The sequence below is a fragment of the Pezoporus wallicus genome, unplaced genomic scaffold (genome assembly GCF_028554395.1).
Source record: "Pezoporus wallicus isolate ANWC-B61680 ecotype Strahan unplaced genomic scaffold, APGP_CSIRO_Pwel_v1 contig_13071, whole genome shotgun sequence".
Taxonomy (NCBI): domain Eukaryota; kingdom Metazoa; phylum Chordata; class Aves; order Psittaciformes; family Psittacidae; genus Pezoporus; species Pezoporus wallicus.
This window is the reverse complement of record NW_026641407.1, coordinates 262,397-286,077: the sequence shown is the minus strand read 5'-3', so window position 1 is coordinate 286,077 and position 23,681 is coordinate 262,397. Positions and strand designations below refer to the sequence as shown.

Here is a 23,681-nt window from a genome sequence, read left to right as displayed (position 1 = left end):
AGGCTTTAAAGAGTGGAATCTCGGTTAAAATACTGATTTTTAGACAAATCTTAGCTTTCAGTAGAAGCCGTCTAGTTCTGGTTGTGCTTTCGGGGAAAGCCTTTGAGCGTTTTGTGGAAACATGTAGGACACCTTGAAAAAAACTGAAGACAAGGAAATAACCAGCCCTAGTCTGAGAAGGGTGATCACTAGAGATCAAATGGGAAACCTGGATCAGTTCTTTATCACTGATTTCCATGAATCAGGAAAAGGTTCTTGGATCTCTTGACAGAAAGAGTTCATGTTCCTCTTTTCCCCCAGCCCTCGATCCCATCCCATCCTCTTCCTTTAGGTTTGGGTGCTACTGGCAGCATCTTTTCAGTTCAGTTGTGCTGGGAAAAGTTGGTCATCGCTAAGAAGAGGTGGCAGATGGTGACATTCCCTCTCCAGAGCGACAGGTTCAGCGGCACCTATGTTTAGTAGGCGATTCTTTTCTTACAGCAGGTGGCAAAGCTTTGCCTGCAAACATTTGATGGTCATTTCCCTGTGACCTCCCTTTGGTGTGGCTCTAAGCAGTGCTGTCCCAGGAGGGGCTGATTCCATCACCAGCGAAAGGAAGGACCTGCTGCTCACTCAGCCTTGGGTTCGTCCACTCTGTTTCTCTGCTCTTCCTGCTGTTGCCAATGATAAAGATCAGCACAGCCACCAGGAACTTAGAAACCAGTAATCCAGCAAGGATATAGAAGACAGTGAAATCAGCTTCAGGAGGGATGCTGTGGGGAACCACAAATACAACAGTGAAGGGGATGGTTCAACTTTTGAAAGACAGCATTAAAGAAACTCATAGTACAAATGTGAAGATGGTAACATGTGCAACAGGCAGTCCCTGCCTGTGCACAACAGAGCCTGGTTATCTCACATACAGATAAAATTATGATCTGCAGGATTTGTTTTGCTTGACACTTAAGCACTGTGTTTTCTAAATTAGGATAAAAACCTTAGAAACCACACAGCAGCTCTAGGAATTGTCATGGATTAGGAACAGGTAGAAACTATGCCTGTGGTGCTGTTCCTCTCAACTTCTAATAGGGTTGCCAATGCTAATCTGCCTTAGTCCTAGGAATATCAGAGATCACAGCATGAGGAGTTCTGTGGTTTACCTGGAGATGCTGTGCACAGCCCTGGGCTCCTCTGGCATTTGAGTCTCCAGGACAGCTGATGACAGAAACAGAACAGTTTAGTCTGCAGATGTTTGTGGGTGATGCTCATTGGTGTCACCTACACCAGTGCCCCTGCAAGGCACAGGTAACCAAGGGGAGACTAGCCACTGGGCTAGCTTTTAGAAGGTTAATCTGGGTAGCAATAAAGGGATGACATGTGAAAGGGATGTCCTGTAAAAGTGAGGTCATGTTACTGTAAATCAGGAACTAAAAAGAGGCAATGAAACACAGTTCTTCCTTAGAGTAAGACACAAATAGATGTTTACTGAAGTGAGGCCTTGGCATCTGCAGAACCTGTGAACTCAGAGCCTTGGGACATACCTGTCAGCACTTCCACTTGCACCTTCCTTAAGCTGTTTGTTTCCCCCAGGTAGTCACTTTTGCACTGGTACAACCCAGCATCCTGCTTCTTGAGTCCCTTTATGGTGACTGTCAGGACCCCTTCACGGACGTTGTCACTGATAGAGGTGGTGCCATTCCTGTTCTTTAGGAAAGGCAGCCAGAAGCGTCGGGCACTCACCACGTGTTGGCACTTGGTCTCATGGATCTGCTTGCACCAACTCTTTTCTCTCCATCGCTGCTGCCAGGGGTTATAGGTGCAGTTGACAGAAATGGTGTCCCCCTCCATTCCATACACCACAGTGATATTCTCTGCTGCACAGGCTGCTAGGAGAGAAGGAGGAGCATGAAGCTGGGCATTTAGGTAGACTGAGTTGGCACCACACAAGTTGTCCTGCTTTTTAAAAGCTCTTTTTACAAGGCAGCTCCTAAACCGATGTTGCCAAGCTGTGTGTGCCTCTTATTGGGCTGTGGCATCCCTGCTTTGCCATGTCCAGCTGCGGCAAGGCAGCCCGCTTCAGGATTTGGCCTTGAGCACTTCCACGCATGTTAACAGATGCAGAGTTGGCTCTGGAATACCCTCTGCTGCAGAAAAGCTCCTTTGCCGTAAAGGCCCGTGAGGTTTAAGGCTCTTTACACAGCTCTGGAAATACTAAAATCACTGTGACACCTCCAAACCCATGCCCAGCTAACTGCTTAGGAGGTTATTTCTTAATCCCACTCCTAATTTCTAAATCTAGAGGTTTAGCTTTTTTTTTTTTCACCCTATCTTTTAATATCCTGCTAATTTTTATTATGTTGACAACTGGTCTGTGGCTGCTTGGCTTTTTATTTGGTCTTAGCTCCTTATTCGTAATCTCCATTCCTCTTGATGGTTGGCAGAGGCAGAGGGGGCAGTCTGAGCTATTCATACTTCCAGAGAGAAGTGCAGTGTAGTATTTGTGGAAATCCCTGTTATTTCTAGTGAAGAAATTCAGATGTTGGTGCCTTCTGTGAAACAGAAGTGACGATAACACAGAAAGAAATTAAAAAGCCAGACTTTGGGCTGGCTAAGCCTTTTAATAACACTTCTTAAAATCATTTTAACCATTCTAAGTGAACTGTAAACTAAACAAATCTGAAGATCTTTCAGCTTGACTAGAAGGCAAAAATACGCATTAGTGCTCTCCAACACACTCAGGTCTTTATCCTGATCTGTTGCCCTCCTCATTTATTTCAGCTGAGGTTTACCCCCGACATGTCCAGTCCTGTCCTGTGCGATCCCTCAAAGCACTTTAACTCCCTCTCCTATCCCTCGTTACCCCCTCTTCACCTTCGATTCTGCCCCTCCAGTTCCAGGAGTGGCCCCAGGGTTTGGGGCTTTGGCTTTGTTTTAAATAGAAACAGCACTGCAAAAAAAATCTCTTCATCCAAATCATGGCATTTATAAACTTGCTGATGCCCCTGTGGAACACTTTGTGTCATCCTCTTTTCAACCAATTCTGCTGACACATCACTTACTATTTGTATTCCTCTTCCCTTCGTCTGTGCTACTGAAAAAAGGATAGGGCACTACTTTCCCAAACTCATTCAGATTTTTGAGGCAGGTTTCTGCACTCCCAAAGCCTGAACCTTTCACCAATGCCCTTCTGTGCATTGCTGTAAGTACCTGGGACCTCCAAAGTGTGCCTGGAGGGAGAGGGCTGCCAGCTCGGTCCTGTGCCTTGTCCTGGGTCCTTCCCAAGCTGAACATAGTCAAGTGTCCAAGTCCCCTTTGCTGAGCTTTCTTTGCCTCCTCTCAAACCTGCCTGCTGCAATTTATATTCCAAGCCCTACAAATGGGCATTAACAGGATTTTGCAGTTTCACCCAGGACTTCTGTCAGCAGTGCTTCCTGTCTGACTCAAAAGGATCCCGGTGGGAAAAGCTGAGCACTTGGATCACCCTTTGGTAAATGAATGGAAAAGCACAAACTCTTAGGAAGGAGTCTGGCATCCCTGCAGTGTAAGTGGGGAGGAAGAATAGAATGTAGAACACACTGCAGTGTTCCAGGGTCCCTCTGCGTGCATTGCCCTGGACCTTGCAGTGCTCAGGCAGGCAGGAAGAGTCTTTACCCTACCAAAGGTACCCTAGCCCAAGTTCTGCATCAATCCTTCACCCTACCTGTTAACTGAAACCCAAGGCCATGTATGCTTTCTTACCTGGTAAGGAGACCAAGAAGATGAGGTGCACGAGCTTCTCCATGTCAGCTGAGCAGAGGAGGCAGGAGAGGAGTCTGGAGAAAAGTGGAAAGGGCTCTTGCCCAAGAGCAGCTTGCTTTGCCCCCTCCTTGCTCTGCCGGAAGGAATGAGCACAGGAACTTGGCATCTTTTTTGTCCTGCATATTGAGCAATTCACCAGGGATGGACAATTCTTCCGTGGGCTGCAAATTCAGGCATCAGCACTGCCCATGCACAACCACAGTTTAGTCTAGACAGCCTGAAAGAGAGCATCATGTGATGGCCTGAAAATGTGGTGCTGGGAGCCCCTCCCAGCCCAGCCTTGGAGCCTGTCCGCCAGAGCAGGCTTTGCATGGAGTGAATTCCTGCAAAGTCAAAAGGGAAAGGTGGCTCTCACGGAGACTGCAGGTAGCTCAGGCAGCATCACAAGGCTGAGAGGTGGGCAAGGACATCCCCTTGTGGGTTATTTTCAGGAGAAAGAAGGTTTAGAAGAGCCTTCACATGAAGCATTCCTATCTGACACCTAACCAAAGGCAAGAAGACAAGAACACGGTGTTGGGTGAAGCTGTGAGGTGCTTTATGTGAGCAAACCAGACATCTTTATTTTGTATGGAGCAGAAAGCACAGATCGTGGCATGGGGGCACTGACTCGGAGGCAGTCAGTGCTCAGGAGGGCAGTTGGAGCCTCCTGTGATGGCAGCAGGCTGGTAGGCTGTGGATGGTGCTGGTTTTTCTTTCTTGAAGTTATTTACTTGGAGTAAATGAAAGTACAAGTAGACCCTTGGTAACGTGTGTGCTTATCTGCTTCACAGGCAGATAAACCCCACGCTTCTCTCCATTCAGAAGTGCCTTCTTTTTCTTTCCTCTAATTACAGCTTAAGGAAATGGTACCTCACAGTGTCCAGACAGTCTCCCTGAGGCTGGCTGCTTGCAGGTTTTGTTCATTCCTGCTCCAGTGAGCACAATTTTGGGTTCTCTTTGATCAGAAGCAGCTGTCTTCCTGAAAATGTCTCTCTTCCACTCAATTGTTTTCCACTCTTACTCTTCCACTGTTCAACCCAGTGTAACTGACTGCATGAATAGCAAATAGTTTAGGGAATCTAGGCCTGAAGGAACTATTTCCAGAACCATTTTCTTTTTCTTGCTGTCATTTCAACTCTGAAAATCTCAAGAAATACATCAGCTTCCCTGCTGCAGCCATAGCAAGAGAAGCCTTTTGGATGTGACTGGCTTGTGGAGTGGGCTCAGGCTCCTGCAGAGCTGGGTTCAGCTAAATCAAGTGCCAGAGTTTCTGGTCTTTTGGAGAAATGGAGCTGAGCCCCAGCAAACTCACTGCACATTGCTCACCACATGACTGCTAAGTCAAGGCAGCAGATGTGTCATCTGGAGTGTTTCCAGCAGAGAGAGGGAAGTAATGGCATCACTTTCCAAGGGGTGCTCTCCCATGAAGCTGCATGAAAGCCCCAAGAGCTTGTTTTCTGTGGTGAAAGCTCTGCAGAACCTGTCTGTGAGGAGCAGCTGAGGGAACTGGGGGTGTTCAGCTGCAGAAAGGGGGCTCAGGGGTGACCTCGCTCTCTACAACTCCCTGAAAGGAGGTTGTAGCAAAGAGGGGTCAGTCTCTTCTCCTAATAGGAGGGAGGTCTTAAAATGCTGTCATGGTTTAAACCCAGCCAGCCAGCTTGTTCACTCATTCCCCCCTTTTTCCTCCCTCTTTCTTTCCTTCCCTTACCCCCCCTCTTCCCCACTCCTGGGGGGATGGGGAGGAGAATGGAAAGAATGCAACTCCCACGGGTTGAGACAAGAACAGTCCAGCAACCAATGTACAACACAAATCACCACTGCTACCAGCAATGACAACAATGACAACAATGATAAGAGAAAATAACAAGGGAAGAGAAAACGATGCCACCTGCTGAAAAACGAGTCCGACCCAGAAGACCCCGTGTCCTTCTGGGTAACTCCCAGTTACCCCCCCAGGCATGATGTGCTGTGGTATGGAATACCTCTTTGGCTAGCTTGGGTCAGGTGTCCTGTCTCTGCTTCCTCCCAGCTTCCCCTCCTCCCTGGCAGAGCATGAGCCTCACAAAGTCCTTGGTCAGGGTAAACATCACTTAGCAACAACTGAAACCATCGGTGTTATCAGCACTGTTCCCAGGCTGAAAGTCAAAACACAGCGCTGCACCAGCTACCAAGAAGGAGAAAAATGACTGCTACTGCTAAACCCAGGACAAATGCATAGGCAACATACACATGGCAGCAAAACCTTAGATCTACCCCCAGTGTCCATCCACACACCTTCTACTCCCCATTCCCACTTTGTATTCCAGTACTTTTCTCCCATTTCTGGATTGTTTTGGGATTCTGTGCTTCATCCCTTGTCATTCGTTGTTAACTGCTTGACCGCAATGGTAGCATATTCCACGTTTTCATCCTTGGGTTTCCTGAGAACCTCACTTAGTTCAACATTACAGTAGAGAGGATCCTCAGGGCTGAGCCGGGATTTAAAATTCAGGGTGACATACTTTAGGTCTTTGCTGTTGTCTCTGGGACTTGGCAGTCTTTCATAGCTGTCAGGCTATGGAAAGAAAGGTAAAACACTTGTTAGTGTGATTCAGCTGTTATCAGACCATTGGTAAGGAATTTGGTACCACAGGGAATATCTGACGTTTTCCTTACCTGGGCTGTGTTGCCTGGTTTCTCATAGGTGTCCTCTCCATCTCTGTTCCCTTTGGAATGAGCTTAAATCAGAGATTGTAAAAGTAGAGAAGTCCATGAAATGCCTGGGCATTGCCTAAGCTTCAGGAGTTTGAGGGAAGGCTGTGGGATTGCCCAGAGATAGAAGCAATGGGGGTACCCGTGGGACCCATCTACCACATTGCTCCCACTTTACTTCTCTGTCATGTTAGGAAGTGTCACGTGCAGAGTCTGGAGGAACATGGGTTTGTCTTACTGTCAGAGGAGCTCACAGCAAAGAGCCTGCCTTGAGGCTTCCCAGGCAGCAGCTGCCTCATCTTCTCCAGGGGACTGTGAGTTGGGAATAAGCTCGCCCGGAGTGGAAGAGAGATGGCCAGGAAAGGCCCTGCTTAGTCCAGACTAGAACACAAGGCATTACCAGACTCCACATACCTGTTGCGTTCAGCTGCTTGCAGCGCCTGACATACAGTGTTACCAAGCTGATGAGTGCCAGGAGGAACAGGATGCTCAGGATCCCAGACAGCAGGATGGTGTTTCCATTTGAGCTGAAGCCAGGAGAGCAAAGGAGTTACCAGTGTTAGACAGTAGCACAGCGTGATGCTGTTGCAGCCCATTATCAAGCTGTGACCACAAAAGAGACAGGAATAGCTTTAATGCCCGAGGTTTTATGCACTTGAAAGGAGGGCCTGGTTCTCCTGCAGCAATGCTCTCTTGGTTTCTCTGTGGCTGTGCCTTCTAAGCTTTTCCTAAACTATTCTCCAGGCTTTAAAAACGAGGCACTGTTCAAAGTTCAGAGCACAGTACCAGCTCTCTGGAGCAGGTACTGCCTTTCCCCCCCCGTGTTTTGCTTCACCTGAGCTGATGTATGGTTGTACTCTTAGGTGCTGCTGTAGTGTCGATGACAGCAGATGTCCAAACGGGAAGAAAATCCTTTCTATTTAACAGCCTGGTAAATAGAAGGATAAAACAGCAGCCAAGGACTATTTCATTGTTAAATATTCATGGCCAGGAGTAAGCAAAGTTGAGACAGAAAGGCTTAGGGGCAGACTCTGGGGGTTTCTATGGCTACAAAAAGCACAGTGCAAAGATAGGATAAAAAGGTAAATAGGCATCTACATTCCAGAAAGCTGTCTCTTGATCTTCCTTTGTAATTATACCCTGGGCAGGAGCTGGAAGAGGAGGTGCCATCTTTGGTAAGGACCGTGGTGTGTAATTCCTCTGGGAGCAGGATGCCCAGAGGCTGCCTGCCCCAGGCAGACACATGTATTTTGGAGGAGACACTGGTAACTCTTGTATGTGGTCAAGCTCAGAGACTTTCTGCAGGCCTTACCTCGGGGCTGGGCTGTTGGCAGCAGGGGTTGCTTGACTTGTGCCTGCAGCTCCTGGCAAAGTTGTTCCAGCCAGTACTGCAATCACAACATGAAGAGAAGAATTACCACTACTGAGTTGCTTTGCATTCACCAGCTGAACTTCCCTGCCATTCCCACCATGGATATAAATGCATTCCCACTGCGACACCCTGCACAGGGAAGCTGCCTGGGCTGTAACTTGTGTCACTGGGACACATTCTGGCAGCAGGGATGGGACTAGAAGGATCAGAATATGGCAGGGAGGGGCAGGAGCACAGCAGGAGCCCTACATGCTCTCAGTGCAAGCACATCTGCTCTATGGGCAAGATCTTGAGGTAGCAATGATGAACTTAATGACTCTGCTTAAGCAGACAGAGGCTTGTGAAAACTAAGCAAAGAAAGAGCATTGGCTGTGCAAGACCCAGTTGTAAGAGCTGCTTCCAGGCCTGTTCCATGCCCAGGGAAGGTTGTGCCTGCAGGAGGCTGCTGGCTCAGAGCCTGCACTCAGTCCTAGGAATCCTGGTAGGATTTTCATCTAAAGAATGATAGCATCCCCTCTCATCTTCTGGATTGCCGTATCCCTGCACCGCTGCTCCGCCACATGCCTGAAAAGGCAGGCTGCAGCATGGCCTGCCACAATCAGGTGCTGAAGTGCTAGCACATACTCTTAAAACATCATGCTGAAACAAAATCTAGCAGACAGAAGTCTTTAAAATATGGGTCTACAGGTTGTCCCCTTGGCAACCAAATGTGAAAGTCTTAATAGTCTTTGAAAGCCAAGGGACAAGTTGCTATAAAGGGGCAGAACTGGTATCATGACAATGAGTGACAGAAACACCTCTGTGAGGATAATTGAAGCTGCTCTCAGGTGGAAGTAAAGCAACACAGCACACACGTTTGCTCCAGTTCTGATCCCTGCTGCTATTCCATAGCAGGGCTGGTATGAGAAGGTACCATGACATAGGGCTTGGGCAAGCAGACACGTGCAGATGTAATGTGGGAGGTGGTGTGAGCTGGGCAGTGCAGAGCCCAGAGGGAAAGGGTAGGAAAGTGAGTTTGGAAACTACAACCAACCATGTTTCCCTACAGGTCAGTACTCACCCTCAGAAACATTAAGTGTGACCTCCAGCATTCGGAAGAGATGAGCATGTTCGTAAAGTGCACACCAGTACACACCGGTGTCCTGCGCCTGCAGTCTCTCCATGGTGACAGTGACAATCCCCTGCTCCGTGTCGTCCTGGATCCTGACTCTGCCTTGCTGAGGTGTCCTCTGGTACTCCAGGCTGTTGGTGGTGACCATCACTGTACATGATTTCCTTGCTCCCTCTTTACACCAGGCTTTGCTCACAGCCCTGTACTCTGGGGCACTGTATGGACACTGGACAGAGACATCGCCTGATTCCTTGGCTGTGTATTGTTTGGTCCCTGGAAAACACCCACCATGTTTGGTGAGACCCCAGAGCAGGCACAATACCATCACTGGAACACTGCTGTGGGCTGAATGCTCCCTAGATCCTCTACCTCCAGACATGAGGAGCAGAAGGGGCCTGGACCCACATTACACATGCAGAGGTGAGTCACAAATGGGTGCCCCCTTCCTCTGGTTCCCCCAGGGACTGCACGCTCATGGGCACTCAGCCCATAGGGCCTGGGAGGCAAGGACTGGGGAGGGATGGCAGCTGTAGGGCCAGATCAAGAGCAACGCCTGGCAGTGGGATTGGTCTCCAGCAGTGCCCAGCATGGGCAAGCCCAGTGCTGAGCTGGAGAAGCTGCTTCTGGAGCCGCTGGATCGGCCCTGTGGGAAGCACTTGTGAAGAGTGGCACCATTTGTGGGAGCTCCTGGGAACCTCCCCTGAGTCTCTGCTGGGAGCAGACAGAGCACGAAGGGCCAGGCCTGGGCCTTGGTTCCACAGGCCCAAGGGGGAGCTGCCAGTGTGTCTGCCAGAGAGATAGAGCAATGGGTGTGAGCTGTGTGGTGGCAGTGCTGGGCTCCGATGCTGTGGCACAGGATGGGAGGGAGAACAAATGGGAACTGGGGCTGAAGTCTGGAGACATCCACACCTGGCTACCAGTAGGTACTCACTCTTGAAGACAGAGAGCCTGACCTCCATGAGCCAGGTGAGATAAGACCTTCTGTAGAGTGCACACCAGTACATGCCGGAGTCCTCAGCCTGCAGCTTCTGCATGGTGATTGTGACAGTCCTTTTCTGGGTGTCATCCTGGATCAATGTTCGGTCTTCCAGAGCTTTGCTGTTATGCTGTGTTGAAGAGTAGTCTGTCCTCACTATGAAACTACACAAAGTCTCATCTTCTCTTCGACACCAAACTTTTGTCCCCAAGCTGTAGTTCAGGGTGCTGGGCAGGCACTGCACAGAGACACTGTCCAACTCCCACTTATGCAGCTCTGTGAAACAGCAGATGTGGTCATGGCCATTAGCAGTAGGTGCCTGGGACAAACTGTGCCCTGAGGCAGCTACTTCAAGGACAGCAGTCCCTCAAGGAGGGGGTGAGGAAGGGAGGACAAGAGAGCTCGCAGGTCTGTGGAGCTTCCTCACACTCTTGCCTGCATGAGTGGGGAAGGCAGCGAGCAAGCCTGGGGCAAGAGAGGGGGGGGTCCAGGGAAGCTGCTCAGCTGTGGGGATGGAGGGAAGGAATGATGTTGCTTTCTGACATGGCTTGATTTTCTGTGGGGAAAAAGGTACTCACCCTTGAAAACAAACAGTGAGATCATCCTTAGTTGATGATACCCGTAGGAGTAGTAAGCACAGAAGTACCTGCCTGAGTCCTCTGCCTGGAGTTCAGTCATGGTGACAGACACAGTTCTCTCTGTGGGGTTGTCCTTTAATGCGACTCTCCCTTTTGTGGCCCAGTTTGTGTGTGAGTATTCTTTTGTCACCACTAAGGGCTCACACTGTCTGTTTCTGAGGCGGCACCAGGCTTTCTGCTGCTGGTGGGTAGTCTGTGCTGTGTAAGGACACTGGATGTACAGACTGCTGCCTTCTGAGCGTGTCTCCTCAGTCCTAAGTATTTGGGCCTGAAAACCTGTAAATATCAGATGTGGTGAGGGAGAGGGAAGCTGCGTTCTGCCTCCCAAAAGACCTGGGGAAACTGCCTGCGACCTTCCCCCATGGCTACTAATGGCTGGAGGAACTCTGAAAACCAAAATTGCTCCTGGCTAAATTCACCTGCTTGGAGACCTGAAGGTTGATTTCTGGGGGGCAGTGCTGAGATTTCAGCTGGGCCCACCATTGTGATTTAAAATCCAGTATCATTGATTTAAAACCACAGACTCACAGGTGCTGGAAGTGTTGGACCTTCAAGCCTAAATGGAACAATAGTGGGAATTGGGGCTGCCCCTTCCCTTCCCATCCCTGCTGGGAGTTGCTCAGCTCAAAGTCTGGCCGGTGCTGGATTCCGGTGGGGAGCTCCCCAGGCAGCAGGAGGTGGGGAAGGGTGACCCCCGCTTAGGTTCATGGGAAGCCTGAGGCATGCCCAGCCCTTTCTTACCTGGGAAGCAGAGCAGCAGCAGGAGGAGGGCTCTCAGCTCCATGGCTCTTCTCAAACCCAGGGAAGGGGCATCGCTGGGGGCTGCCCAACGTGTCCTGTTCAGAAGTGTCTGTCTTGTGAGCCCTCCTGCATCACAGTGATGCTGGTGGAGGAAGTGCCTGAGCTCTTGCTTTCGACGGAAACACTTCACCACATTTTGCTGTGAGACTGATATTAAGAAAATTTGAGGGTGCATTTGCGGAAGTGGCTGAGGGCAGAGCCTGGCCCGTCCTGAGTGCAAAGGCTCTTTGCTGCTCTCACCTGGCCATGTTCACACTCTGCCCTCAGGGCAGCAGCACTGGGGTTCTCCTCGGGCTGTCCTGAGCCATGGGGGATGGAGCAGGTCCTTTGCTGTGCCCTAGCTCTTCTCTCTGGGCTCCCAAGTTGTCCTCAGCCCAGTCCCTTCCTGGACGGTCTCCTCAAAGCTGGGGTGGCAATGAGTCCTGGGCTGTCCACTCTTGGTTTCAGTCTGTGTGTCTATGGAGCAGGAGGCAAGAAACAGTCCCTTGCAAACGGAAGCCATGGTGTTGTGTGACTTCATGCTAGCTCCGCCGCAGTGCTGCATAAATGCTTGTGATGGCTGGTGGTTCAGTGTGTGGAGGGATCAGGCAGGAAACTGTGGTTGTCAAAAGATGAAGAGATTCTTCAGCTTTGGTTACAGCTTAGTACTGTGCTCAAGGACAGATCTTTTCATGCCTATTCAAGCTTTGTGTCTAGAGATACAGTGAGCACAAATATATATGGAATTATATTCCCCCTATGGAATAGTTAACAGGCCTGAGCTGGCTCTGTGGAGGCTTCAAAAGACTGAAGATATAAAAGGTTTGGTAAGGAAACAGAAGCCTGTGTCAGTCGTGTGTGATAGTAAAGCTCTGCTAGTCATACTGGGGGCTGCTGAAACAGTATTACAGTGCTGTCATTTGGATGAGCTCAGTTCCAAAATTATTAGCAACTCTTTCATGTACATTTGCTTCCTTGCTGCCTCCCAAAGACTCTCCTTTTCTTTGACAGTGGCTTTCAGAGGGATCCTTCCCTTCAGAGTTGCTTTTTGTGCTGCATCAAAGGTACAGTGCTCCATGCACTTAGTCTGCCATGCCTCAGGATCCGTGAGTCTGCATCTTAACGATCAGCTCCCACTCTTGTTCCAACTGCTGTAAGGACAGCTCATTCTTCTGCTTCACTCTGCAGACACCTTGTGCTTGCCCTACTGGGAAACATGTCCCTTGGTCAGTGGGGCTTGACACATTCTCTTCTGCTTCCCCTTGAAATCCCTGTGCCCTTCTGTGCCCTTCAGGCAGTGGCAGTGGAGCAGCAGAACAGCAGCAGATGCCTCCACTGCCACTCACAGGGTCTCCCCTGGGCCAGGACCTACCTGCTGCGCTCCAGCAGAGCAGTGCAGGAGCCTGTACTGACACCCTGGCTGCAAATCATTTCCAATTATATGGATAAGCAGCTTATTAACAATATATTCTGGCTAATCATTTTGTGCTAGATAACTTTGCATTGTCTTGTCCCCAAATCCCTCTCTCATCAGGCACTTGATGCTCAGTAACAAGAAGGGGGGATGCACTTGTTCTCCTACAGCAAACCCCAGGAGTCTGCAATTAGCTCAGTTGCTGCAACTGGTTGCTGCAAACCCAGCCAAGATCTGTGCCCACTGCAATGCCTCCCCCCTTCCCACAGCATCTGCATTTGCTGTGTCCTGTCTTTGAGGAGAGCAGCACGGTGTGCCAGGATGGGTCATGAGGAGATGCCTGTCCAAGACCCAGCGTGGTGGTCACTAAGGAGCAGCAAGGAAGGAACGAAGTTGGTCCTTTTGCTGCATCTCCGACAAAGGATCAATATGGCTTTTAATTATAGTATCACAGCAAATAAAGGTGAATGTTATCTCAGGAGGTCACTTACTCCAGCCCAGGGACACTCAGTAGGATCAGCTGTTTCAATGTGATTTCTAAAGATCTCGGTTTAACTCATTTAAGTCGCAGCATCCTCCTGGTGACCTGTTCCAGTGCTTGCTTGAAGCTTCTCCCAACATCTGACTCTCCTGCTATCTACATGCCCCGCTCCCTTTATACCCCTGAGAACTCAGAGCACAGATCATTCCCTTTCATTGCCTTTTATGCAGTGACACCTGCCTTGCCTCCCTTCAGGATAACCACCCCCAAGCCTTGCAGTTTTCCCTCCCAGGTTGTTTCTGGCAGCTTGGATCATTTTTTCCCCCCTTCTCATCAACCCACCTCTTCTGCCCGTCTTCTTGGAGTCCCCCTGAAGCTTCTGTTGAGCTCTTCATCCAGTCAAGGATAAACCCACACGCTCAGAAATTCTTGCTGCCCGTTGATTCACTCCCATCGCCGTGAAACCCGCAGGATTCCGAACGCTCCGGTGGAGGTGCCATGCCGCTAGGGGGCGGGCGAGGACCGGGAATAGCCCCGGGACCGGGCACGGTGGTTTGCGCTCCGGTCCCGGGGCACGGCGGTTGCTGTGTCCCTGTGGGTGCTTGGGCACTGCGGTTTGTCCGTCCCTCCTGTGGCCCCCCTGGCTCTGGGAGGCAGGTGCCCGTGTGCGCCCGTCTTGTGCACACTGCAAAGCTTTCAGAGGAGCTGGATATCCCTCCCACCACCACCCTGCAGTGTGCCCTAAGAGGGACCTTCCACAGCCGGCCAGAGACCCTTGTCTCAAAGCGGTGAGCAGGCTACAGCCTTAACACCTTGCCTGTCAGCTGATGGAGCCTGCCCGGCCCTTCCTGGCGGCATTGCCACCAGTTGCTTCTTGAGCACAAGCAATACGAACCAGTCCTTCATCCTCATCTCCGCAGGGATGCGGGGCAGTGAGGAATCGATGCTCAATAAGCGTGAGAAAGGGGGATGCTGGGAGAAGGGAGAAGGTGAGGGCTGCTCTTAAGAGGAGGTTGCAGCAGATGGCTGGGGAAGCAGTAGCTGTAGGGAGGGGGAGTATGGGGGCAGGCAGGAGGTGCTTGCTGTGTGCTTGCAGGGGCTGCGGGGCCCACGGGACAAGCACTCTGTGAGCAGGACATGGGCTGCGGGCTCGGCTCGCTCTGAAGGAGAAGAGGCCCCACAGCAGCAGCTTAGCGAGAGGCCTGGTGTTTGGTCTGTTCCACATCAATGGGGCGTCCAGCTGTGGCTGAGGATGAAAGCAAGCAAGCGAGAGAGAGAGGATTAAAGGCTCCCAGGGTCTCCTCTAACCCGCCTAAGACTCGCCAAGAGGGCAGTGTGCGGCTTCAGGAAGGCTTCTTCATATGGAAAATATTATGTGAGGGAGAAAAAGAGGAGGGGGAAGGGATGAGGGAGAGAGGGAGACTTCTGTCCAGAGAGTGCTGGGGGAAGACTGATCACAAAACCCATTTCGGAGGCTCAGACCAAGCACAAGGAGAAAAGTGCTGAGCTCTGCCATGGCCAAGAGGGTGGTGGGCCAGAGGTGTGATGAGGCCTGGAGACAAGGGGAGAGAACATGAGGTCCAAACATGCTAAAAGCACCGAGAAAGGGATGAAAGAAGAAGGGAAAGGGATAAGGGGAACAGGGAGGCTGGCAAAAGGGAGGAGAAAGACAGAAATGAAGGGGGAAGTGGTGAAAGGTGGAATGAGGGACACAGAGGAGAGCAGGAGGTGATGAAAGGGCCGCTGTCTGCTCCTCCATGATATTAAGCAGGTCACGGGGGAAGCAGCCACGCAGCCCCCCTGGCTCATCTCCTGCCCCGCCACGCTGCTCCCAGGAATGCTTGGGATGGGGAACAAATTGCTAACAGAAGTGAGACATTTTGCACTGAATGCAAGCAAGTTTCCAGTGAAAGGTTTCCTGTCAGTGGGTTGGGGCTGGAGGGTGTGGAGCCCTTCTGCTTGCTCTGGTGGAATGATGCTGGGGGTTGACTGGTTACAGTGCAGGATGAAGGGCCTGAGGCTGGGCTCTTCCTGCCTTCTGTTTGGGCTGCCAGCGTTTGGCTGCTTTCATTCACTGTTATTTTCTGCTTCACCCACGTGTGGCATTCTCTGCCTCATCAGCCCTTCCCCTGCTCCCCCGGCCACCCCCACCAGTGACATCTCCCCAGTGCTCACAGCCTCCACTCCACTTTCCTCCTTGATTTATACTGGTGAACCGAATGACCTTCCTTGACCTCATTTTCATGACAGTGCGAGCACACACATGGGCACTCAGCAAATGGCAAGTCCCTCTTGAGCAGCATTGCCCTCTGAGCAGCAAGGCCAGCTCTCCCATTCACATATGGGGTGGCTTTGGGGTCTGCCCCATCACCCGCATCCACAGCACTGCCACATCTGGAGACGTGCAGGACTTTTCCATTCTCCACCACCTATGCTTCAAGGGAGCCCACAGGTATCTGTGGTTTGTCTCTGGGAGAGACAGTACCTGCTCTTCTTTATCTAGGTTGCTGTGTTCTTGGTCATCGCTTGCTACATGGACCAGCCAAGCCAAAACACAGAGCTGAGAGATGTGCATTGACCCCCTGGTGTGGACGCGCTTGCAAGGAGAGGGAATTTCTATTACCACAAATACGTGGTGCCCCATGACTCCTGATGGAATAAGTGCATTTTCCCTCCCTTGGAAACACAGAACTGAGTCTCTGCTCCTGGTTCTGAGGAATTTCAGACAAAAGACTGTAGTTTTTAAGTGAGAGAAGAGCAGCCAACCCAAAGGTGCTGCTGGGTTTGGAACAGCACATCAGCCACGCTGCTGTTTGCCATGCTCCAGTTGCACTCCACCCAGACTCCACTCTGACATCCCAGAGCTGGGGGTCTGCCACACTCCTTCCAAAGGGCTGGCAAAGTGGCTTTGCCCCTTTCCCTACCCCAGCGGTACACAAATCCCTTTGTCCCTTGCTCTGGAAATCTGCCTTCCTGTCCCTCCCTTCCCTGCCTTCCTGGGAAGTCAGCGTGGATACGGTGCTGCCGGCTTGCCTGTCTGAGCTGCTTAGTTAAGAATAATAAACAAACTCCTAAATGGAAGGATATTCTTTAAACCTGCCTTGTGCTGCCTGCCAGGGAATGCAGCAGCAAAGCCCACCTCCTGTCCCCCTCCAGCCCTCGCTCCAGGCTCTCCTGAAACCTGATCTCCTTTGCTGTGGAGCTGCACCATGGCCTCTGTGTGCACCTTCCCCCCTGACCCTGTCTGGATTCTCCTGTCCTTTTCCTGACACACACCCAGCAAGCACATGCTGCTGGCCCAGACACACACATACCACAGCGGGGCAGACGGTGACACTGCCGCATCTGGGCTTGGGCAAGCAGAGGTGGCCGTGCCCAGGTTAACACACGCGGCCGTGGTCCTCCCTTCACACGGCTGTGCACAAGCACGCTGTGAAGAGAGATGCCAACACTGTGCCAGCAGCCAGACAGCTCCCCCGATTGGGAAAGCCACCAGGGCAGTGTCTGCTCCCAGTGCTCATGGGCACGTGGAAATCAGTGGCCACCCAGCCCCAGGAATGGGGGTTTACCTCTGGTACAAGGATGTGCTGCACACACCACCTTTGTGCTTGAAGCTCAGACCTTCCTCTACGCGTCTGCTTTGCTTTCATACACTCTTTGCTCTTTGCAGCTCCTCTTAAACAGGTTTGTCTCTCCTCATCTCTCCATGTTGCTCATTTATCTTTTATTGAGGCACACAGGCATCTTTTCACCCCTTCTCCAGCTTGTTCCCCCCCTTTCCAGCCCACACAGCTTCCCAGCTTTCCTTCTCTGTGGCCCATTTTCCTCATGGCAGCGTTCACAGCCAGCAGGAAGAGGATGTCAGTTAGAGGCTAAGCAGTCCCTGGGACCCTCCGGCCCTGCCACACTTTTCAACCCACTTCTCGTTTTTCTTCTTCTCTTTTGGTAATTTATTGTTTTCGGCTCTCCTCCTCCTCAGCGCCTGCTAAAGGGAACTTGTCTCCTGCCTCCCCTCTGTTTTCATCTTAAAAGAAAGGGAAAAACCCATTTTGCTCTTTCCCCAGCTCCAATTCCCCTTCCACCCCCACACCCTCCCACCTCCCTTCCCAGCCCTGAAACCTTTCCGTGATAGTGTTGCTGTAACTGTTCAATTAAAGCAGCAATTACAAAATCAATCAAACGGAGACGTGTGCTGAGCACTGAGCGGGGCCGGCTGCAGAGTGGGGATGCGCCTTAGCCCGGCCCAGCCTGAAGGCAGCTCAGCTCCCAGCTCAGCTCAGATCATCTCCTTTGCTGGTGAGACCTTGCTCTGAGGACAGGTACTGTGCTCTGCAGGGTCACGCTGCTGGGCAGAGCCACCATCACTGCCTTCACGCCACCTCCCATCAAAGAGCATCATAGAATCGTAGAATGGTTTGGGTTGGAAAGGACCTTAAAATCATCCAGTTCCAACCCTCCGCCATGGGCAGGGACGCCTCACACTACACCAGGTTGCTCCAGGCCCCATCCAACCTGGCCTTGAACCCTGCCAAGGATGGAGCATTTAGTCTTTGGGCACCCTGTGCCAGTGCCTCAGCACCCTCACAGTAAAGAAATTCCTTCTATCCAACCTGAACTTTCCCTGTTTTAGTTTAAACCCATCACCTCTTGTCCTGTGCCTACAGTCCTGCCCAAGCTGCTGGTGTTACCCATTGGCTTTGGCTTAAGCTGGCAGCAAGAAGGTGCCACGTGGAACAAGTCACTGGCGATGTTGAGACTAGGGTGGCTGCTGCAGCAGTAGGAAGGCAGGCGAGTGACGAGGTGAAAATGGCAAACCCAGGCACGGGAGTTGCTGGGAATTTCATGGTTTTACACCTGCTGACTTCCTCTCCCCTTTGTGTGCGTGTTTCTGCTCCTGCTACACACTTAACACATGTCGAATCAATGTGTGCCGTGGCTCTTTGCCACTCTCTGCTGTTTTCTCACCAGGTGACACACTGTCTTACTCCCCACTGTCCATGTCTCCTCAGAACTGCATCCATGATTTTCACTGCAGGAATTCCCTTTAGACACCTGCAGCCCTCTTGATGCTGTCATAAGCAAGCAGCGAGCCTATCCCTGACAAATCCTTCCAAACTGATCACAAACAAGAAGAGATGAGCTGGAGAGCGCGTTGGATTAAGAGGAAAATGTGCAAAGCAGATGAGGTTTGGTTCATACGTGGGTAGAATCATGGCAGCTTTCCAGTGGTGTGAAGAAGGCAGCTTTAGCTTATGGCGTTTACTGAGGAGAGCCACATCCTGTGCTTGCTTACACCAGGGAAACCCCATCATCATCATCTCCCTCGAAAGGCCGAGGCAAGCTGAGGAGCAGCTGGGACCAGAGAGCTCAGTGGGAAAGGATGGGGAAAGCTTTCTTGTAATCTTATGAGCGATGTGTGTGAAAGGAACACCTTCTGAAAACCCCTTTGCCTTCATAGAGCCCATTTGGGTTCATCCTGCTGATGGGTTCTGGTCCTGCTCATCAAGGCTTCCCTCCAGATTTAAAGGAAGCGGGATTGGAGCTATTTAATGAGGAGCTCTTATCCCAGACTTGACCCTGATTTTGCACAGTCAGAGGAGCAGCATCCCAAAGGCTTATCATTCCTTTAAGAGCAGAAAGCTGGCGGGTGGCCTAGGGCAGGAGTCCAGTTTGGCTTTCGTTTCTAGTGAGTAATACTTGAAGCCTGGTCACCCAGCAGGAACTATGGACAGACAGGACTGTGCTAACACACTTCCTAGTGCAGCCAGGGGGACACAGATCAATTTGCAGGGATGCTGTAATGAGGTCCCCATCCCCAGTGGCTTTTTTAGTTTGGTGACAGCCTGATTCACTGGAATTCTGTATGTATAAAAGTACGGGAGATAAGCACCAATACACAACTGCTGCTTCACCCCTTTTCCAAAGTCCCTTCTGTCCAATGCTGCTGTTCTATGCAAAGCTCATCTGTTTCCCTACCCACCTGGAAATACCAGGATGAAGAGGGCTGGAAAGGGAGGCAATCTGGCACGGGGAGTACTGGGTGGTAGGTTTGTTTCTGTGCCAAGAAAGGCTACAGAGAGGCTGCTGGAGCCCTCCTGCTTGTTCCAGTTTGTGGCAGTGTTTGCTGGGGCTCAGTGGAGGTGGATGAATGGACCTGAGCACACTCTTGACTTCTGTCAGGTGGGGACCTGTTCCCTCAGGAATTCACTGCTGATTTATGAAGGGCTTGCTCCTGACTCGCAGGAGGATGAATCACGGCGAGATTTGCCCCCTGCTCCGGGGAATGCATCGTGTGCTCCAAGAGATCTGCACAGCCCTCACACGCTCAGGGCTGCCGGTGTGGGGACACAACCGTGTGCTCCTGGTACCACAGGGCACGGGGCTGGTGGCCCTGGCGGAGCCCTCAGCCTGTCCCTCTCGCTGTTTGCCGTCTATATTTGGTAAAAAAGAAATGATTTGGGCTTGTTTGTTTGTGGCTCCTTGGAAACCCCCCTTAAGAAAGAAATGGCTTCTTTTGTTTGGTTACTTGGGAAGAATATGTTCCCCTCCTTCTTTCTCTATTTTGAAACGCTGAAAGCAGCAAAGCTTTAAAGAGCCCGAGAGCATCCAGGAGGGATCGGGCTGGCCCAAGAGCTTCCACAGCTCCACTTCCCTCGGCCTCCGTCTCCTCAGACACTCGCTCCAAACACTGACAATGAAAACACGATTAAAACGTCCTCCAAGTTCCTCTTTCCATTGAAAAAAAAAAGGGGGATTTATGCTCTCTTTAAAAATCAGAATTAATGTGATTCTAATGTGTTCCTTTTGATCTTCAGGGGATTTTTTACACTGATGATCCCTAATTTTGATTTTTTTTTTTCCTTTTGGTTTTAATTGTTTTAAAAAGCTTTAGTGAAGGGAAAAAAAAAAAACCAACCCAGTCCTACTTCTCTGGCACATCTTTAACCTTTAAGTACCTCTGGAAAAAAGATGTTTAAAATATCTGATACATTTTTAAGCAGGGTGCCTTTGACAGGTCAGTTTGAAACCTCTCTCCTTCCTCGCGCTGTGTTGGAATAAGACAATTTTGCAGCTTGGATTTTTTTGACAGTTAAATTGCAATGTAGGCAGAGGGTGGAATAGGGATCCTGTCTCTTTAACTCTCTAACTAGACAAAGACTTTTCCCCTCTGAGAGCTGAGCCCGGGATCAGAACTGTCAGATGATCTCGTAGCACTTGGGAGAGTTTGCAAAGTCATAATTATATCTTTTAACCTGTCTTGCTCTTTGCAAAAGAAAGGTCCTATTATATTGAAATGAGATTATTAGCCATCAAATACTTTCTTTCTTGGGATTCTTCTTCTTTAACAAAAAAAAAAAAAAAAAAAAATAATTCAAATACCTTAACTACTTTGCAATTGAATTTTTATCAGATTTACTTTTCACTAAATAAATGTTCTGTAGCAGCTAGGGTTTTGTTGGTTTTTTTTTTTAAGTATTTTTAAAAGGGTGTTTTCAATATGCACATGCAAAAAAAAAAAAAATCAGACTAAATGTCTGAAATGTCACCTGTATAATTAAAGGAAGGTAAAGTTTCCAGCTCAGCGCAGGTTTGGTGCCTGGCTTGGTTGCTGAGCTTCTAACCCTGCTGCTTTTCCTGACTTCAGTGCCAAAAAGATTGCTATTTCCTAAACCACATCATTTTCCACCTTCCGTTTTCTCTTTCATTGTTCCCCCTTGTGTCTTGTCTTCTTCCCCAAACTTGAAACAAACGAGACCCCAAAGAACTGCAGAGCTGTTTTGCTGGGGTGCTTTTTTCCCCCTTTAAATCCACCCAGTTAAACCCGCTGCACTGCAGTGTCAGGATGTGCTTTAACAAAAGGTGACGGCTGCATTAGAGCCATCAGGGTAACACCAAAAAAGAAGGGAAAATAGGACCCAAATTCGAGTGAGAGCTCCTTTGAAGGAGTTCACCCGAGCACCATAGTTACGCCCAGAGCTCATCTAAAACTCGAGACCCATTCCAGGTTGCACAAACAGTAAATATTTAGCTGAATAAGGACTGAAATGAATACAAACCAGTTGAAATCCACCAACAATCTGGGCCTGCTCCAAAGACCTCTGCAGTCAGTGGAGGATCCTTCCACCTGCTACGACAGCTTTGGCTCGAGACCCCTTTGTTGGAAGTGCTGGGTCACTTTAATCGACTGATTAAAGTGCTGTCATTTATAGCTCTATAATTCAGATTGTGTCAGCCTTTCCATTATAAACTCTCTTTCTTTTCAAGGGTGGGTTATGTCTTGGCCATAAAAATTCATTCTGAGATTAAATTCAGCATGTTCCGATCTAACAAAGGAATTGTTCCTTGTGCAGACAGAACTCCCCGTTAAACTCGCAGGATGCCAGGAGGTCACAACTGCTTTGCATTTTTTAAGGGATTAGATACATTTCAATGGGTAAAAATGCTGTGCAGAGTGCCCAGGGCCTGATCCTGCAGCACCCTGTCACGGGGCTTTAAGAGAATAGGGACTATTGCTGCGAGCAAAGTTACTCAGATGTGTATGTGTTTGCTAATACCACACTCTGGTACATGTTTCAGGAAGGGCCTCAGCTGTACCCTGCCATAAGGCACTTCTATTTGCTATTTACTATGTGCTGCTTTTTTACTTCCAAAGGCTAAGAATAAAGGCCATCATTTAATGCACATTTCCGTAATCATCTCAAAAGACGTCTCAGTTGTAATGAAAAGCAGGAGACTGACACATCAAAAGAACCTCCCTGATGTCAAATAAGGCCCCGATTCTGAATGAGACCCACCTGGGGAAACTTTGTGAAGAACCTCAGGACAGGAGAGTAGGGAAATTCATTGAGCTGCACTTTATATAAACCTTAGCACCTGCTAAATGTTAAGTACATGTTTTCTGTATCTCTAGAACTCCCCTGTGCTCCTTTGGCTTTGGTATTAAAACACCTCCCTGTCCTGTCAGGTCTTAATACTCACAACCCTATTGCAAACTAAAGCTTTTTATTTCTCCTTTACAGGTCAGACGTGGTGCCTTCAGGGAAGCTCCCTGCCATGGCATCAGCCGGCTCTGCTCCTCCAGCTTTAGTTCCTGTTTTCCTGCTGAAGCTGTAGCACCATCTCCCTCTGAGGTCAAGGTAGGAGCAAATGTCTGGTTTTACTTCTGCATGTGTTTCTTTTCCAACTGGATGACTCAAGAGTGGCAGATATTCATAGAGTAGCACCTCAGTGAGCTACCTTCAGTTGTCTGTGTGTGCTGGAGAGCCAGGTAGATAAAACTGGAGAGCCAGTTCAACCTGTGTAAACTGGCAGCATCCCCTTGACTCACTGGAGCAGCTCCAGTTTACACCACTGAGGGTCTGACTTGGAATTTCAAGGCTTTTCAGTTACCATCATAAATATCTCTTCTTTTTCTTGGCAACGAAATAATCTATAGAGTAGTTCCAAAAAATTAAAAGAAGTTGTTGGCAGATGTGTCTATTAGTTTGAGCTGGAGATTTTTGGCTTTCTGAGGTGGGAGTTGGGACACAGGGTAGTATGGAGGCTTCTTAACATCCACAGTAGCTTTACCTCTGGCTGTGCAGTCCACTGAGCTGTCCCTAGAGGAAGGTGCTTTGTTTCCCTGGGCTGGCTGTAGAGAGGCATTGGAGAGGTTTAAATGAGAGAGCCTGGAACTCTGTGATATGAGGAATTCCAAAGCTCCCCCTTCCCTCGGTGACAGGCGAGCCGGTGAGTCCGTAAGTCTCCACTGATGTCAGTCCCTCTGCTCCAGCTTTTGACAGCGATGTTGCATGGCTTAGGGCATGGCAGCAGTAGATGATGTCTCACTTCATACATGCGAAACATGGAAACTAACACCTTTCTTAGCTGTGGATTCCTACGGAAAACATTCCCAGCCTTCTGGGAGTAAAATTCCTCGGCAGGGCTGGCGGCGCTGTGCCTTTGGAAGCCTGGCAGAGCCCGGCCTGGCGCTGCAATGGAAGGAGATTGGGGTTGGCGCCTCTGTGGGTGTGAGTGTAAACATCCACCTGGGTGTGCCAGCGGGAGCGTGCCCTGGCTTTGTTATTCCTAAGGCCCGGCTCCACTTAAGACTTTCTCCTGAGCGATTATCGACGTGCTGGCGGTTCCGGGGATGTGGAAGTTGGCTGTTTACTCTCATTTGCCAACAGCAGCATCAGCCCTTTGAGGCACTGGAGTCCTCCCTTGAAGTCAGGAGTTGCTGTTCAGCAGCTTTGCAGAGCAGAGCTGAGGAGAAACCGAGCCCAAGCTCTGGCCAGAACAAGGTCTCAGTGGGCATAGCTCACCTCAGCCATACCCTGCCCTCCTGCCTGCTCATCCCCCCATTGCTGGCACCAGCCTGTGCTCAGACTCCCCAAAGCCAGCCAAAATCAAGGTGAAAGGTTCTATAAATTCCTGATGGGAGTTTCAATTGCCCAGATTTTTAAATTTGGTCCTGGGACTG

General features: G+C 50.0%; 2 protein-coding genes across 2 annotated transcripts; both read right to left on the bottom strand.

Annotated features, from left to right (window-relative positions):
* Positions 1-261: 261 nt before the first annotated feature.
* LOC130606918 (triggering receptor expressed on myeloid cells 2-like) lies at positions 262-4,102 on the bottom strand. Its single transcript, XM_057423556.1, is given in 5 exon segments — positions 262-752; positions 1,140-1,194; positions 1,521-1,865; positions 3,718-3,779; positions 3,781-4,102. Coding segments are annotated over 5 exon segments (786 nt in total). The 5' UTR covers positions 3,900-4,102; the 3' UTR covers positions 262-547.
* A 1,868-nt stretch (positions 4,103-5,970) lies between these two features.
* On the bottom strand, positions 5,971-11,697 carry LOC130606949 (uncharacterized). The gene is made up of 9 exons (XM_057423593.1): positions 11,286-11,697; positions 10,485-10,820; positions 9,862-10,182; positions 8,880-9,203; positions 7,760-7,835; positions 6,862-7,050; positions 6,686-6,759; positions 6,412-6,473; positions 5,971-6,310 (listed from the first exon to the last, which is right to left on the bottom strand). The coding sequence occupies exons 1-9, from the start codon at positions 11,518-11,520 to the stop codon at positions 6,104-6,106; spliced, it is 1,824 nt and encodes a 607-aa protein (XP_057279576.1). The 5' UTR covers positions 11,521-11,697; the 3' UTR covers positions 5,971-6,103.
* Positions 11,698-23,681: the final 11,984 nt, after the last annotated feature.

Coding starts and splice junctions, on each gene's coding strand:
- LOC130606949 (XM_057423593.1), bottom strand. CDS start 11,520: ATGCACCCTCAAATTTTCTTAATATCAGTCTCACAGCAAAATGTGGTG. Junction 10,821..11,285: donor GCTGCTGCTCTGCTTCCCAG/GTAAGAAAGGGC, acceptor TGATATTTACAG/GTTTTCAGGCCCAAATACTT. Junction 10,183..10,484: donor CTCACTGTTTGTTTTCAAGG/GTGAGTACCTTT, acceptor GCTGTTTCACAG/AGCTGCATAAGTGGGAGTTG.